The 15,673-nt window shown below is 37.8% G+C and overlaps 2 protein-coding genes across 4 annotated transcripts in view; one reads left to right on the forward strand and one right to left on the reverse strand.

The window, feature by feature from the left end:
• The window catches only part of LOC145481549 (mannosyl-oligosaccharide 1,2-alpha-mannosidase IA-like), a 29,513-nt gene extending 19,807 nt beyond the window's left edge, over positions 1-9,706 (forward strand). Inside the window, exons 9-12 of the mRNA XM_081460038.1 lie at positions 3,087-3,185; positions 3,590-3,707; positions 4,256-4,428; positions 5,204-9,706. Coding sequence (XP_081316164.1) covers positions 3,087-3,185; positions 3,590-3,707; positions 4,256-4,428; positions 5,204-5,428 — 615 coding nt within the window. The 3' untranslated portion in view covers positions 5,429-9,706. The remainder of the gene's footprint in view (positions 1-3,086; positions 3,186-3,589; positions 3,708-4,255; positions 4,429-5,203) is intronic.
• On the reverse strand, positions 5,349-14,622 carry LOC145481553 (mitochondrial transcription rescue factor 1-like). Of its 3 annotated transcripts, none has more exons than XM_081460044.1 (4): positions 13,862-14,622; positions 12,860-12,932; positions 11,285-11,335; positions 5,349-5,399 (listed from the first exon to the last, which is right to left on the reverse strand). In XM_081460044.1, exons 1-4 carry the CDS (start codon positions 14,089-14,091, stop codon positions 5,376-5,378), a joined length of 378 nt encoding a protein of 125 aa, XP_081316170.1. In that variant the 5' UTR covers positions 14,092-14,622; the 3' UTR covers positions 5,349-5,375. The 3 variants fall into 3 exon arrangements, with proteins under 3 accessions (XP_081316170.1, XP_081316169.1, XP_081316168.1); XM_081460043.1 differs by lacking the exon at positions 5,349-5,399 and adding an exon at positions 9,710-10,468 and having other exon boundaries at positions 13,862-14,615; XM_081460042.1 differs by lacking the exon at positions 5,349-5,399 and having other exon boundaries at positions 10,899-11,335; positions 13,862-14,606.
• Between the last annotated feature and the right edge of the window lie 1,051 nt (positions 14,623-15,673).

The following is a 15,673-nucleotide window of genomic DNA, read 5'->3' on the forward strand; positions in this document are numbered from 1 at the left end:
GTATGTCACTCGTGTGTACTCGTACGTACTCATATGTACTGGTATGTATCCCTATGTTACTCGTATGTGCTCGTATGTCACTCATATGAATTGAGAGTTGGATATCGACTAGCACAATTTAGGGGGTGATCATGCGCGCAATTCCAAAACCGACTGAACGCGGGGCACAAGGCTGATTTCGAAATTTTCTTGCCTGATTACTCTCTGAGTGGTCCTCCTTTCGATATAGTTACAATTACTAACCTAAAACGACGTGAATTCCTAGTTACAGGTATACAACTGGAAGTTGTTTTCCAATTAGAAATCGAGATAACAAAAGATCTTTAAGGGATACTACCTTATTAGGTTTAGGGGAACTATGTCTTCACCTATGGGACAGTCTTCGTTCAAGTATGCTGCTGCGGAGGACTGGAATGATCTTCCCAAAGAGTTAAGGGAACTCAGCTCTGTTTTTGGTTTTAAAAATAAGCTTTTTTTTTTAGTATTTCTTAGATGTAGATCTCAAGGAACATAATTGTACTGCTCGTAAGTGGGTGCATATTTTTCTGATTTTTAATATTCTTCTGATATTATTGTGTGGATGTATTTTTGGATGACTATATTTTATATTGCTGATCACCGGTTTATACCAGCTACTCCCTTAGGTTCAGCTGATCGGTTATTTATCAGGATAAATAAAGATTTTATTATTATTTTTATTATTATATCAAAAAACATTCAGAAGATGAACTACATTTTTAAGACGCATCGCATACGATACACGTGCCATATACTTGATGTGTGGGTCAAATCAAATCTGTCAAACACTGTAGTGAACGATGCCCGCTGGACTTGAAAGAGAATGCGCTCTGTGTACGCCCTTTCTGGGGTAAGGGCTGTCGACAAACAGAGAAAGACCTGAGTGGGCGCGGCCTTTAAGGAAAAATTCCTGTTTTAAGACAGAGCACTGTGTTCTTGTGTCCATGCTTGAGGTAAGCACTGCGATCATTTTAGTTCAGTGCGTGTTCATCTTGGATACTTAACATTTTCTGTGCACAAAGCAAGTTAGACAGTCCACATTAACAGATCTCCTCCATGAAAGTTGAGAAGGCAATTTCTGATTGAGCTGTGCAATGCGAACCAGGACGACACACGGTACCGCAAATAGGCCTAAATTACAGCACTTAAAGGGAAATGATAGCCGCGGATTTTCTGGCATGGCAGGAAGATGATGACGAAGTGCCATGTTATCAGTTAGCTATGTTGTATGACCAGTGTAACTATCGCAACAGAAAATGTGCACAATTAAAAGGAGGAACAAACTGACGTAGAAACTCAAAACTAGAAATGAAAATGTCGTAACCTTGACGTTGCTTGATGCTCTATTGACCACACCTAACACGTAGTGGAAGGTATCACGCTCGTCGGTTTGATAATTTTCATTTAAGTATGGAAATTCATTTTGCAGCCTTAGAACTCTACTGTTGCATGCATTAGCTGTTAAATAACAAAGAAACCTAGAACGCGAGAAATAGTTAGTGACAAAATGTCATAGTGGCATTTTTTTTCCGGACCGTGTTTCTTTTTGTCACTTAAAAGAAATGGTTTATGCAGGCTATTAAAAAAAGATCTAAAATGAAATCAATACAGGGCTGCTTTTCTGTGGTATATACTTTGTGAAACGGAAGTCTAGATATGTAAAATAAATCACATCACGCCAAAAATATATATATATTTTTTTTCAAAAATGCGCTAATGTTCCCTTTTGTAACATTACGGCACCGATGTACAATTTGGGAAACATTTCCTAAATCATAGAAAAATATCAATATATTTTTTGAATTGATTTCTTTTTGTTATATAAAGATCGCTTAAATTAAGCCCAAAATTCCACCATCAACCATAGTATTTGAACAGCGATACGGCTTCGCACATGAAATTCGATAGAATACATAAAAACTGGAATTTAACATTCTATGCCTTATTGAATAGTCTTTACAAAAATGTCTATATTTCAAAAACCACTTGATGGATTGCCTTGAAACTTTCGTGGCACTTTTCTAATACATATAGCTACCATCCCAACGAGTTTCAATACAATTCATTGAATTAGACTTCCGTAATAACAATTTTCTGTAAAGAGTGCAACCTTTGCGGACTTTTTGATTTCTTGAAACCTTTACTCGACCATGTAAAGTATATCAAAACGCTACAGAATTTTTTCTCGCCTTTCCTTCCAAACTAAAACTTCTGTGGAAGTTCCACGGCATATGTACACTTTGTTGACGCTTTTCTATAACGCTGATAGCACATAATTCTGGATTTATGGGATAAAAGTTGGGCGAATCCACGACTATGTTCCCTAATGTAACATTTTTTGTTCATTTTGACTCTTACTCAGCCAAACGAAAAGTAAATTCAACAATCTTCATACCAATAAAAGAGGACACTAATAGCTTTCAAACAATACCAAAATCATTGAAGGAAATTAAATTTTAAACGATAAGGCTAAAATTGAAAAAATGTTACGTTAGGGAGCAACGATGAATCTAAGAACGAACGAATGAATGAATGAATGAATGAATGACTATTTGAGTGTCATTAGTACTTAGCTTCAAAAAAAACTAATTTGGGACACTATTTACTCTTTAAAATATACTTTAGCTAAAGTTAAAATTATTTACAATTTAATGAATAATGTATAAAGTAAATAAATAAGTAAGTAAATACATAAATAAATGAAATAGATGAACTTAGTAAGATTTAAAAACCTTAAAAGATGTCAAATATGTGTATGTAGCAGCATATATCACAGTCCTTTCAATTATCTATTAAGTGTGATAAGTCTTTACTTTTGATACTGTTTTTAAAACTCATAACATTAGGCTTCTCTCTATCAGGTTTGTCTAATTTGTTCCAAAGATGGGGCCCAAAATATTGTAAAGAGTGCTTTCTATAACGTACGCTGCGAAAACGTGGAATATCTTCCCTGTCCTTCCATCCTCTCTCCACTGCCTACCTATTTTCTTCTCTGCCTCCATGTCATTATCTCTCCCTCCCTTTCCTTCTCCTTTCTTATCTTCCTAATTTCTTCATTCATTTATTAGGCAATAGAAAGAATGTTGGTTAAAAGGTCTTCACCATCCAACCTTACATATATTGCGGAGTACAAGTTTGGCAGACTGGAACACAAAATGGATCACTTGGTATGACTCACATTATGACTTTTGGTTTCATGTCAGAATTACATCTGTCTTTAATAAAATGCTAAGCTTTAGTTATCAAGTTAACATGATAATGATAGTGTTCAACGTAGGCATACCTTCTGGTTAACAGCAAGAATGCAAGCCAATGATCCAAGTAAAAAACTGGTGGTCTCTTCTGAGAGCCTAAAGTGACTAATTTATTTCTTAGATGAACAAAACTTCAGAAATTTACAACATCTCTCAGAGTGTTTTGCATTTTGCAAAATGTATTGCATATTTGCACAGGCTACAACATTTAGTTGTAGCCTGGGTTGATCAGCCTTTGACTTCCTCATGAGTTTTTGCCTTTTATAATCTGATCAAAAATTCAACATTAATTTTACTCTTTTAAACTCAATTTTAAGGCATGTTTTACCGCTGGAATGTTTGCTCTTGGAGCTAAAGGTTCTCGAAATGAGAAGCATTTCATTAATCTTGGAGGAGAGATTGCTAACACTTGTCATGAATCCTACCGCAAAACAGGTAATCGAGGGAGAATTAAAATGATTACCCATATCAGTTTCTCTGGACAAAGGAATATGTTCAAGTCAAGTGAATTACTACACAGTTTGAACAATTAATTAGGTTATCTATATTGCACACAAATCGATGCAAACATAGTTCCCACAGATATTATGTAAATTTATAAAAATTCACATACTTTTTCCTAACTTTTCCTTGATAAAAACAAAGTTTCCCTGACCAAATACAAAATGCCCAAAATAGTGGCCTCCCCATACATTCGTGTACCGATAAGTTTTCCAAAAAGGTGCCTGCTTGAAAAATATTGTTGAGATTTTATTAATAGTGACCTCAAATGATTTTGCCAACCTTCACTCAGATCAAATCAGACAGTGGTGTCATAATTTCGTCTTTCCCTGTCTTTTCTCTAAAATGTCAATCTTCCTGGACTCAAAACAAAATTCCCTGACTTTTCCCTGGCCTTGAAGCATGTTTCCCCTTGCCCATTTCCTGAGCTGTGGCAACACTGTCTAAGTTAGAGATGATAGCCTGATTGTCTATCTCTACAGCTACTGGTATTGGCCCGGAGGCATTTAGATTTGAGGGACCACATGAAGCAGTAGGTCTGCGCGGTAATGAGAGGTACTACATACTTCGACCTGAAGTTATCGAAGCATACTTCTACATGTGGCGATACACGCATGATCCCAAATATCGAGAATGGGCCTGGGAGGCAGCTCAGGTTAGTATATAACGATGATTAAGTCATCACAGTTTGACCTTGAAATATTCCCAATCAAACAAAGCCAGACTAAAAGACAGACAAACCTTATTTAACTGGCCTTTTTGTATCATTAGGCACATACACTGCAAGCTTATGCCACAATCATGAATAATTATTGTAATTAACTATTAATTATTATTATTATTATTATATCTCTCAGTTAGTACACGTGCTGTGATTGGTCAATTTAGCGGGCTGTACTCTCCTGTATGGCCTGCTAAAATTTAAAGTTGGTTTTGTTGCCAAACTGTTTCGTGATTTATCGATAAGTGTTCTTCACTTTTATAGTAAGTGAAAGTTTAAAACTTTCTTATACTCTAAATTATGTAATAAAGCATGCTAATGACGTAAAAACAGTTTCAAACTTACTCGTTTTGCTTTCGAGGTGTGTCAAAAATTTGAAGCCTTTCCGAGTCCGCATGAATAGAAATCATTTCCAAACCCGTCAGGCACACAGTAGAGATATAATAAATATCTTTTACTAACCTCGTCTTCTTGGTCCATACTGTAAGTTACGGATCCTCGTTTTTTTCCCCTTCAATTTATGACCCGCATGCTTCACGCTTGGGCCATAAATCGACAGGGAAAAAACTTGGTCCGTAACTTACAGTATGGACCTCAAACTCGGTTAGTACCTAAGAGGTATTTATTTTTTATAGAGTCCACTCATGTAATTGTTTAGGTATCAGTTTACCTGAGTTGACCGCCTTGCTATTTTCCTGTTATGTTTTAGAACATTGAGAAGTACTGTCGTGTTGGTGTAGGATATTGTGGAATTAGAGATGTTGCCATAACAGCAGTTTCACATGATGATGTCCAACAGAGTTTTTTCTTGGCAGAAACTCTGAAGTACTTGTACTTGATATTTTCTGAGGACAGCCTTATTCCATTGGACCACTGGGTCTTCAACACAGAGGCCCATCCACTCCCTATAATCGGCAAAATGCAGAGTAGATAGTTAGGACGTCTTAATTCTTTTAATGTGTTTAAAAGTAAATTGTTCACATATAGATTTTGGAACCTGACATGTACAGATTGTGCATTTCCAGAAAACATGCATACTCCTCCAAGGAAGGTTTATTGAAATTCTAGTTGGGGGGAGGGTGGCTACAAACCAAACTTTTAAAAGAAACTATGTTGCTAAACTGGAATTTCCAGGGGGGTGGGGTAGGGGTTCAAACTTAAAAACCTTCCAGGGAGGGGTATGGATATTTTCTGGAACAACACATTAGCTTACATTTCCAGGTTCTGTAGGTTTAGTAATATTCATACAACTTAAAATGTACAGGTTATTTCAATATAAGTAATATAACTACTCTGCTCATGATAATATTTGGATTCTAACAAGGTAAGAGATGTTTGCATTCTTCCTGTACATTTTTCAATGCACCATTACAAGACAATATCCAGTGATTTATGTAATCAAACTTGGAACTGTTTTTAAGTCTGGTCCAGATTTGCAAGATAAGTATAAGTAAACTGAGCACAAGGGTGTTCCTGCACTTGCAATAAGCATGGGCACAAGTCAATTTTAGCCTGTCTGGGCAGGCTTTATTTTTTTTTTTCAGAACAAATGGATAGGTTGCAAACCAAACCAGGAGGAGAATAGGAAGAGCATGAAAGAAAGTTCTGTATGCTCCAGGGCAGATCTAGGAGGAGGGTGCACGGGGTGTGCACCCCCCTGAGTTGAAACCTTCTTCGTGTTCACTTTTAAAATTTGTTTACCTCACCAGTCAGTTATGCCATTCCTTAGTGGTGCACCCCTCCTAAGAAAAATCCTGGATCCACCCCTGTGCTCTCCCCATATTCTGCATTGCTTTCCAGCATAATTATGTTCATTTGAGCATTTGAGCATAATTATGTTCATTTGAGCATTTGAGCATAATTATGTTCATTTGAGCCTTAACAAGTTTAATGAACCTTCAATCAATCAACTTCAAGGATATACACATGCACAGTCCTCACTAACAATAATGCAGCACGGAAGTCCATTATGTCAGAGGACATCTAGGGACAAAAGCATTGCTGAAAGGTGTTGCAACATGCTTGTCATTACACTTGTTTTGCTTGGGTTTGCTTTGATGACACAAGGAAGATGAGCTCAAGAAAATGGAACTTTTTTCCTTATTCTTGTGCTTATTTCTCCTTGGTGTGCACTTTGGGTTTTCTTGTGCTCATTCTTGTACTTATCCAATAGCTTTTATCTAATCCATGATCATGTAAAATGTGTCACAATACTAGTCAAACACAGTGTGTCAGTTATTGGCCTGAAATGACCATTAGAGAACTACTTTGGAGGTTTTAAACCAATGAAGCTCAAACTATACGACAACAGATATTGCGAGTCCAAACAATCACCACAACATCCAACGATCACCTTTGTTTTAGTTTTCAATTATGAAAATTCTTAGTTAATTGTGCAATAGATATAAAGATCTAAATTTTGAAGTAGTTTCCTAATGATTGTTTCAAGCCTTCACCTCAATCAAAGTGAGCCAAGGATCTAATGTTATTAATCCAGAGTTAATATTTGGAGTAAATATGTAAAAAGCATCAAAAGAAAAGACCCTGAGTCGTGAGAAACATTAGGAACAAAATGGTTAACCCAAGTGGTCTCACCAATATGTTCCTGAAGATCATCACCAAGTTCAGGTCTATCCAAAATTATCAAACAGCACCTCTTCTGCAAGTTGCCTTAAAAGAAGTTGTTTATTGACCAAGGTGAAGGTGCCAATGGTGGATATCTTAATCTCTTGGTCTTAAAATCTCCCATGGTTTTCATGGGTAAAGTTGAAATTTTATCTGCTCTAGGAGACACTCAAAGAAAGAACTGACACCCTAAAGAATTTTTGGGGTGTATTTCAGGCATGCAACAGGCCAATTTGGGTGTTGTTTGGAGTCATCAAATGTAATTAGGATATTTTGGGGGAAGTTCTGTTCTAGCACATACAGTATGTTAAGGTGTTAAGGTTGAGATAAGCATACACTGGTTAATTTTTTTTCTGTGCTTTTATGGTCTGCATCATTGCCTGCTTTGTTGTGGTTTGACTTGCCTTATTCAGGGTGTTTTATATTTTAATTTGGGTTTATTTTCCACAGATTTAAGACTTTTTTTAGGTATTCAATTATTGTGGCTTCACATGAACTTTTTTCCTCTCATTTACTTCTGTGGGATCTGTGCAAGTTTATGTCACAATGAATAGACTATGTCCAATGACTACAAAACAACTGAAAGCATTTATCATGTAGTTCATGGACAAAAATCTCAGGGTTATGTCAAAATCATGATTCTACCTTTCAACAATTATTACAGTGCATGTATGCATGGAGCAACATCAGTGTATAGTTGCTATTTTTTTAACATATTAACTAATTTTAAGAAATTGTCATCAAATCAAAGATCACCTTAGAGTAATAGCTTTCTATGTTAGAAAACCATTAAAGTAGGAATACGGATAATTTGTCAAGTTGAAGAAAATCAAGACATGTTGCTAAATATGGCGAGACCGATGACCTTAGAAATTTAAAAGGGGAAACTGGTGTTAATTGTGACAATGCTCCTTCTATGATAGTGTTTTTGCACCAGCTTTGGTAAATCCCTTTGACACCACCCTGGGCAGCTTGGGTGTATTTTTTTATAGTAAGAGTGATAAGGGTGGGGTTTTTGTGGGTCATTATTTTGTTTATTACTTGTATGCTAATTGCAAATTCATCCTGGGTCACCATACTAATACATGATCACAAACAGATGTTCAGAAACATTTCAGACTTCAAACAGGTTCTCTTCCCTTCACATTTTATTGGGCAACAAGTCAAAAATTCAATACAAGCATATGACTATAACAGAGCTACGCTACATGCAGTCCATGTTTTACTTAGTTCTGCAGCTTGTCGTTTCATATTAAGCAGTTAGGAAGGCATTCTATACCATTCTCTCAGAAACCTTTCATAAGAAAGCACACTCTAAAAGGCTTAGTTCTGTAACTTGTTAAAAGCAGCTAGTAAGAGCTGTTGACACAATGACAGTGTAAGCAAATAGAATTCTCAAGTGATTTTCCTTTCTTTTTTCGTAGTGTTTCCTAAAAGAAATAGAAAACATGTTCTTTGTATTCCATGATGCAATGATCTCTATTAAATTTTCAAATTAAAATCTTGTGACCCAGTATTTTTACTTATTGTGTTATATTACTAGCCAAGATTATTTTTATCTATCATGCATGCTATTTATGTTTTGGTCATAGAACAAATAACAGGTTCACACAAAAATGTCTACTTATTTTCTAACTGTTTCTCTTATATGAAGTACACACTTTGACCATGTTTTGCATTGCTCTATTCCACATCTTTGGATTAAATTACGGTATGTACTTGATGGTATTAGGCTAATGATACTTAATGACTGGGTGGTGGGGCAGGCCTCTTAAAAGCAATGCAAACGTTTATTTTAAAATCATGGAAGTGGCAGTGAAAGGCCAGAATTTAATTGAATAATTAATGAATTAAATAGTGAAGCAGTTTTCAATTGAGTGTCATAAAACCAAAACCAAAGTCATCACTCCAGTCAAAATAACATACAATCCAATGAACCAATCAAAACTCAACATAAATACCTGTAGCTGACCTGAAGTGCAGGTAAACTTGCACATAGAAGTCACAATAATCAGAAGTAAAAAGTAAAACCAAAGAGTAAAACCAATCAGAAGTAAAATCAAAACCAATTATTGGTTTTGGTTTTACTTCTGATTGGATGAAAAAGTGTCAGGAGTTTTTAAGCCAATTGTGCAGCGTAGTAATGTAAAACCAATAACTTTAACGCTCAAGTGAAAACTGCTCTTAGTCATATTTTAAATACTCTCCAATTTTGAAAGGTTGCTTAGATGCTTAGGCTCCACCATTCCTAAATCAAATTGTCTTGAATGTTTGGGCCCAACCATGCAGTGACTATTTGTTTGCTTTAGAACAAATATATGGTCTCTTCAACTTGCAAGAACTGTGTTCTTTGTCTGGCATCACCTTAATCCACACAATACACAGAATGATAACGAAGTGAGAGAAAAATTTATAGCCTCATAACAAATGCTGAGACTATGGTCTTTTATAATACATTTTACTTAATGCACGGTTGTGTACATATTATCAGCAAGTGTACTTTGTACTTTTTGGAAGGCTTCTTCTATGTATAAGCTCAGGAGACACTAAATATTTCGGGTAACATAATTAGTCTTCATATCGTGGAGTATTAGTTCATAATCATTCATATCTGTTTTACTTCCTACACTTCACCCTAAATCCATTGTGTCATGTTAAAGATTTTTTTTTCCTTTGGTTACATGCTAAGTGGAAGGAGTAGTGAGAATAAAACAACAAAAACAGGAATAGAACCTTGTCATTTTGTCGCAAACCCCGCACCCTAACAAAGTGACCAGGTTAAGTCTGCATATGAGCCAAGTGGCTCCTCAGGCCAGCACTTATCTCCAGTTTCTGTAGCATGAAGCGACTAGGAGTATTTCTACTCCATCTGCTGGATGGGATGCTAGCCCATCACAGGGTTACCTGCCAGCATTAAATTCGCTGGTACCCATTGAAACACCTGGGTGGAGAGAGGCACTGTGAGAGTAAAGAGTAATTTTATTGGGAGTGTCCCCAAAATTATTAGTGGGCCTTCGGGCTGACTAGAAGTTTTAGACACTTAAATAAAGTTTATTCATTGATTGATTAATTGATCAATTAAGTGTATTGCCTAGCTAAGAACACATCGCAATGTCCCTAGCCAGGGCTCAAATCCAAACCGATCAATCCGGAAACAAATGCACTGACCAAGAGGCCACCATGCCTCCACACTCAAAGGGACCAGGCTATCAGTTTAACAATTCACTTCTCTCTATGAACAATGAACTGTCCTGAAGAAACTTTTAACATCAGCTTACCGTGCAATGCATCCACAAACATCTCTCTTAATGTTTAAATCCTTATTTTGCATGGAATTGCAACAATGAAGCTGCATGAATAAGTATACATGAAAAAAAAAATTAATAACTACGATTGTTTGTGTGTGGTCACCATCTTGCTTAAAATGGCATCAGCTTATGGTTTTGAATCCCAGTGACAACTGAACTATTTCATTTGTAATGTGGGAGGTTGTTTTTACTTTCACTGTGCAACTTATTCATAACCAAAATTATTTGTGATATTAAGAACACAATGTTTCAGTACATGCTTTTTGTTTCCTGTCATCTCATTCACCCTTGAAAGGAGGCAACGTGGCCAAGTGGTTAGGGCCAGACTTCAAAGCCAGAGGTTGCGGGTTTGAGTCCCGCTTTGACCACTTAGCTGGAGTTGTGTCTTAGTAGTCCCTAGATCAACTCCTCGGTCATCCTTGTAAATAGCCAACTGGTCTGCCTCCTGCCAGTTGGGATTTTAAGCCTATCATGGTAGGTTGATGTATTTGTTTCTTCCAGTTTAAGTGACATGCCTGTGAACTAGCCAGGTTTAGCTAAGCGCATTGACCACTATAACCAACAATGTTTTGTTCGAACATCTTAATTTGTCAATCCTTGACTTCCCCTCTGACAAGGGCACTACAGCTCTATGTCATTTCATTATTCTCCATCTACTGCAGCAGCATACTTTGGTCAGGATGTACTGAGCAACTGAAAGATTGTAACACTTTTCAGTCCCAAGACTGGGTGTAATCTTTCTCAAAATCCTCTCTTGGTATTGTCAGACTGCCATATCGCATCCCACTTAAGCGACGCTTGGCTTTCTTTGTAAAATCTTTGTCAATTGTTAACACCTTGAACCTAAACATTGCTACCTTGTCATCCTCTTTCGATCTTGTGAGGTCAATTTCATCTCCCTCATTCACCTAATTAAGGTAGAAAAGCAAATTTACTGTGAATACTTGAGCACATCTTACAGGGACGGATCCAGGATTTTTCTTAGGAGGAGGTGCACCACTAAGGAATGGCATATCTGACTGGTGAGGTAAACAAATTTTAAAAGCAAATACAAAGAAGAAGACTTCATCTTGGGGGGGGGGGGGGGTGTGCACCTCCTGCACCCAACCCCAAAGACCAGCCCTGTCTTAAGACTATACATTAGACTTGAAATGACTGGGGAGATTGGTAATGTGTGGTTTGCCAAGTAATTTAAGTTCAAGTGGGAGGTGCGGCAGTTAGTATGCTGGAACATGGATCAACCAGCCTCGGTCACAGACGACAGTGACTCATTGCATTGTGTTCATGGGACACTTACAGTGTCTCTCTCCACCTGGAGTTTCAACCGGTAACAGAGAATTTTTTAAAATGTGAGGGTAGCCTTGCAAGGGACTGTGGACTGTGTCCCATCCACGAGGAAGTAGAAATATCCCTAGTCACTTCAAGCTATGAGAACCAGATATAACCACTGGCCTGATGGGCCACTTAAGGCTCAAATACAGACTTACCGTGATTTTTGTAAGTCATAATAACAGAATTTGACAGCCAGACTTTTTCAGTCTCACATCATAACCTAGTGCATGTGCAACCTATTGCAGCAGTTATTTCATGGCTTCATGGCTTCTGAGTGTACTTATCTAACCCATTGACTCACAGAGCTTTTTGCCACAAACCCATTTTTGAGACATTTTGGAGATTTTCAGGCTGGATATGGGCCAAATAAGCTCCACTCTACTCAAAAAAGGCATTTGCAACATGACAGCATGCCTTTCTTTCCACAAGCATCACATTTTAAGACATTTTTGCTCAGGCATGCACAGAAATCAAAATTTAGGCTTTAGGCTTTTCGATTTTTTAATTTATTTTTTCGCCTTTCCTTTCTCTCTTTTTCTTTTCTTCTTACTGCAGTGATTGACCTTCTAGTGGGCTTGCTTCCAGTTCAAAAAATTCTGAGAAAGTATCATCAAGACGGGTAATTTTTACCATGGAGTAGCCACGTGTAGTCGCATGAAATTTCACTCTGAATTTTTCACTCAACTTTTTTAGCATTTTGTGCATATTTCAGGCCCCATTGAGCCAATCACTCTGATCTGGGTATCATTGGAAAGATCTTTTCCTCCTGTAGAAACTGAGCATAGACAATGCCAATTTTGGTCAAAGGTGATGATGTCAGAAGTGGAACAAAGGCCAAGGTTCATCACGGCCGGTTACGGGCGGCACAGGAGTCAATGGGTTAATGATTTTTATTTTATTTTATATATTTTTATAAACATACATTTTGGGGATTTTTTCAATGTCAGGCTCAAGATAGGTAGAGCCTCTTTAAATATAAATATTATTGTACTCATTGTTTTAAATGATTGACTTTGCGAAGGTCAAACCAAAAAAATGAATGTTTATTAGTAACAGTATATGCATAAGCATACAGTCAAAGTGAAACTGAATATGCTTACTTCTGATGCTGCTTTGCTTGTAATCTGTTTATTGAGGTATACATTTCTGGAAAGAACATAGTCTTTCACTTTGCTGCAAATTATTTTAAAGATTAAGGATCAGCAAGCAACAAAGCATTGAAACAGCAACATGAAGGCCAATAAAATGACAAATGAAATCCTGATAGCAATGAGATAAATTAACAATAATGTGCATGAAAAGGTTTGAAATTTTGTAGACAGGGGAAATGTGTGCCCCTTCCCTATCCCCACCACTGAGACATGGCCTCTGGGTTATGCATAGTACATTGCAGGCTCAAACAAAACTCATCAGAGGGAATATCACAGGAGATGTAAAAAGAAAAGGCAAAGGGACAGGTTACATCCAGAAGTATTTCAATCTTGAGCAGTAGTTGATGGGCATAATTATGTAAATTTGTGTGTGATTCATTTATGACCAGGTAATTCTGACTCCTTTAAGTTGTGTGTCAGAACTTTAATTTAATTTATGTGTTAAAGAGAAAGCTGGTGGATACTGTAAATTATGCAATATTTCAGAGTTTCATTCATCATCCTAGAATTTTGGGATACCGTTTGATCTCTGGTATGGTTTCAATCAAGGTTACATGAAAATTATTGAGGGCAGACTTTTTTTCCACTTTGTAAAGAAAATGTTCCTATTATTCGCATGTTGCCTTACAAATAATTTGTTCATAATTTTGGGGAGACCCTACAAGCACATTGTGCATGTTCCAGAAAATATCAATACCACCCCCCACCCGCTTTGGAAATAAATAATTTTCCAATTTATCTTCATACATTTCTTTAATTTTTTTGGTCTTGGGGAGCCCCCCACCCACAAGGAAATTCCAATCCCTTCTGTGGGGGTAGTATGGATATTTTCTGAAACTGCGGTTGATCATTACAATATACCAAATGACACGTGGTGTTTCAAACAATTTCCACAAACTTTTGTAACCTATATACGGAACAAGCATAGAGAATTTATTATTGACCACCGACCTTCTTCCTATGCCTAGGGCACTGGCTAACACACGGTCCACTCGTAAGCTTGGCACAACTAAGTCGAGCTTTTTCCCCTGAAGCACAGTTTCTGGATCATCAGAAATGTTTTCGTTTGGCTGCTCCTCATCACTACTATCTGCCGAGCAAAATCGGCTTCTAGGAAGACGTAATATAATGGTTTTAAACAAGTCAATATTTCTACGCTGAAACATCGCCGTGGCGGCCATGTTTACTTTCGTTCGCAGGCCTTTTCTTAGTCGTCACGGTCACGCAATCCAAAGGGGCCGAAAGTTTGCCCAGTTGGAGGTGCTGATGTAGTTGTGAAGTGCTCCCACTTCAAGCTTCACTTGAAACTGCTATCCTGCTTGGTCACAAATTTGCTGTGCGGTTTCACTCTCTCTGTTACCTCTTTTCACTTCCTGCATCCAGGGGAGCGCGGTTAACACACTCCTCCCACTTTGAGTTTGCCTAAGTATCGGGATTTTCGAAGTGGGAAGGCCTAATGCTCGGTTCAGTTGTATACAATTTCGGACAAGAGACCCTGGAAATCGGCTAAATACATCTCTTTATTACTGAAGAGAAGTAAACAGACGCCAAATCTCATGGTGTGTGTTTTCTTGTCTTTGGTTTTGACATGGTATTTTATACCATATTTCCTTAGATAATCGACTGCACAGTCTCCCATCTTGTCTTGATTTCAGACGTCATATTTAACTTTGTTTAAATTGGTAAGAAATTATCGCCTTGTCTAACAAAAAGAAACTTAAGCGTTAATTAAAGCTTATACTATCTTAAATATAAGCTTTGCCTCTGTTTGTACTCACATGAAGTCTCTAGTCTGCCACCGGTTATTCATCTACCCTAAGCCGATGAAACTTAGCGTTTGAGAAAAAAATGTACCTAGTTGAAGGAAAAAAAGCAACAACTTCGCTGTAAGTTTGCGTCTAAAGAGGAAACTTTACTTTTAAGAAGTAAAATTCAAGAAACTCACCTTGTTTCAGCGATAGAACAGCGAAAACTGTGATGCACCTCTTTCCTTGCTGCGAAAGCTGACCGGTTTTCCCGCCTTTTCTAGCGCCTTTTTTCCCGCCGGAATATTCCAGCGAATCACATGCTCCGCCTTGACTAGAGAAAGAAAAGGTCCGTCCCCGGGCCTGGGCGGATTTTTCTGCTATGAGCAGAAAATGAGGCCAACTGCAGTTTTGAACCTACTATTTAGAATTTCCTGAGAATTCGGGGATTTCGCTTGGGGAATATCGTTGTTACTCTGGGTGCTAGAGGATTTTTTCCCCAAGGTCACAGTCTCATGCCTCAGAGAGAATGCCTTGGCGCTGTCGCTTCGCTCGCCAGCGCGGCGCTCTCGCGGACCTTGGGAAAAAAATTCCTGTGGTACCCAGCGTGACCCAGGGAAGACACAGGGTATTTCGCTGGCTTCTCTTTGAAAACATAATAATTATTTACCACAACTAAGAGGACTCAGGCCCCCCAGGCGCCCGCCGTCCTTGACTGCTAACCTGGTTCTGTTCCATCCATGCATTTTATGGTTTGTAACTTTGGTTTGTAATACGGTTTGTAATTCGTGACATTGGTGACTTCCTTCTAAAGGGGTTCGTTTTATCGAGATTCCATTGTGCGATGAAACATACTGATACGGCAAACTTGCTTTTGCGAAGAGGTACCGGGAGTCTTATGCGTTGAGGGCTCCATGGGCTTCATATTAATCCTTTGAAGCACTGCCGTTCACGGTTTGCAACAACTTCCACTGCGACTGCTGCTACTGCTACTTCTACCGATCCTACTGACTGTGCT

This window comes from Orbicella franksi, chromosome 3 (assembly GCF_964199315.1).
Source record: "Orbicella franksi chromosome 3, jaOrbFran1.1, whole genome shotgun sequence".
NCBI lineage: Eukaryota > Metazoa > Cnidaria > Anthozoa > Scleractinia > Merulinidae > Orbicella > Orbicella franksi.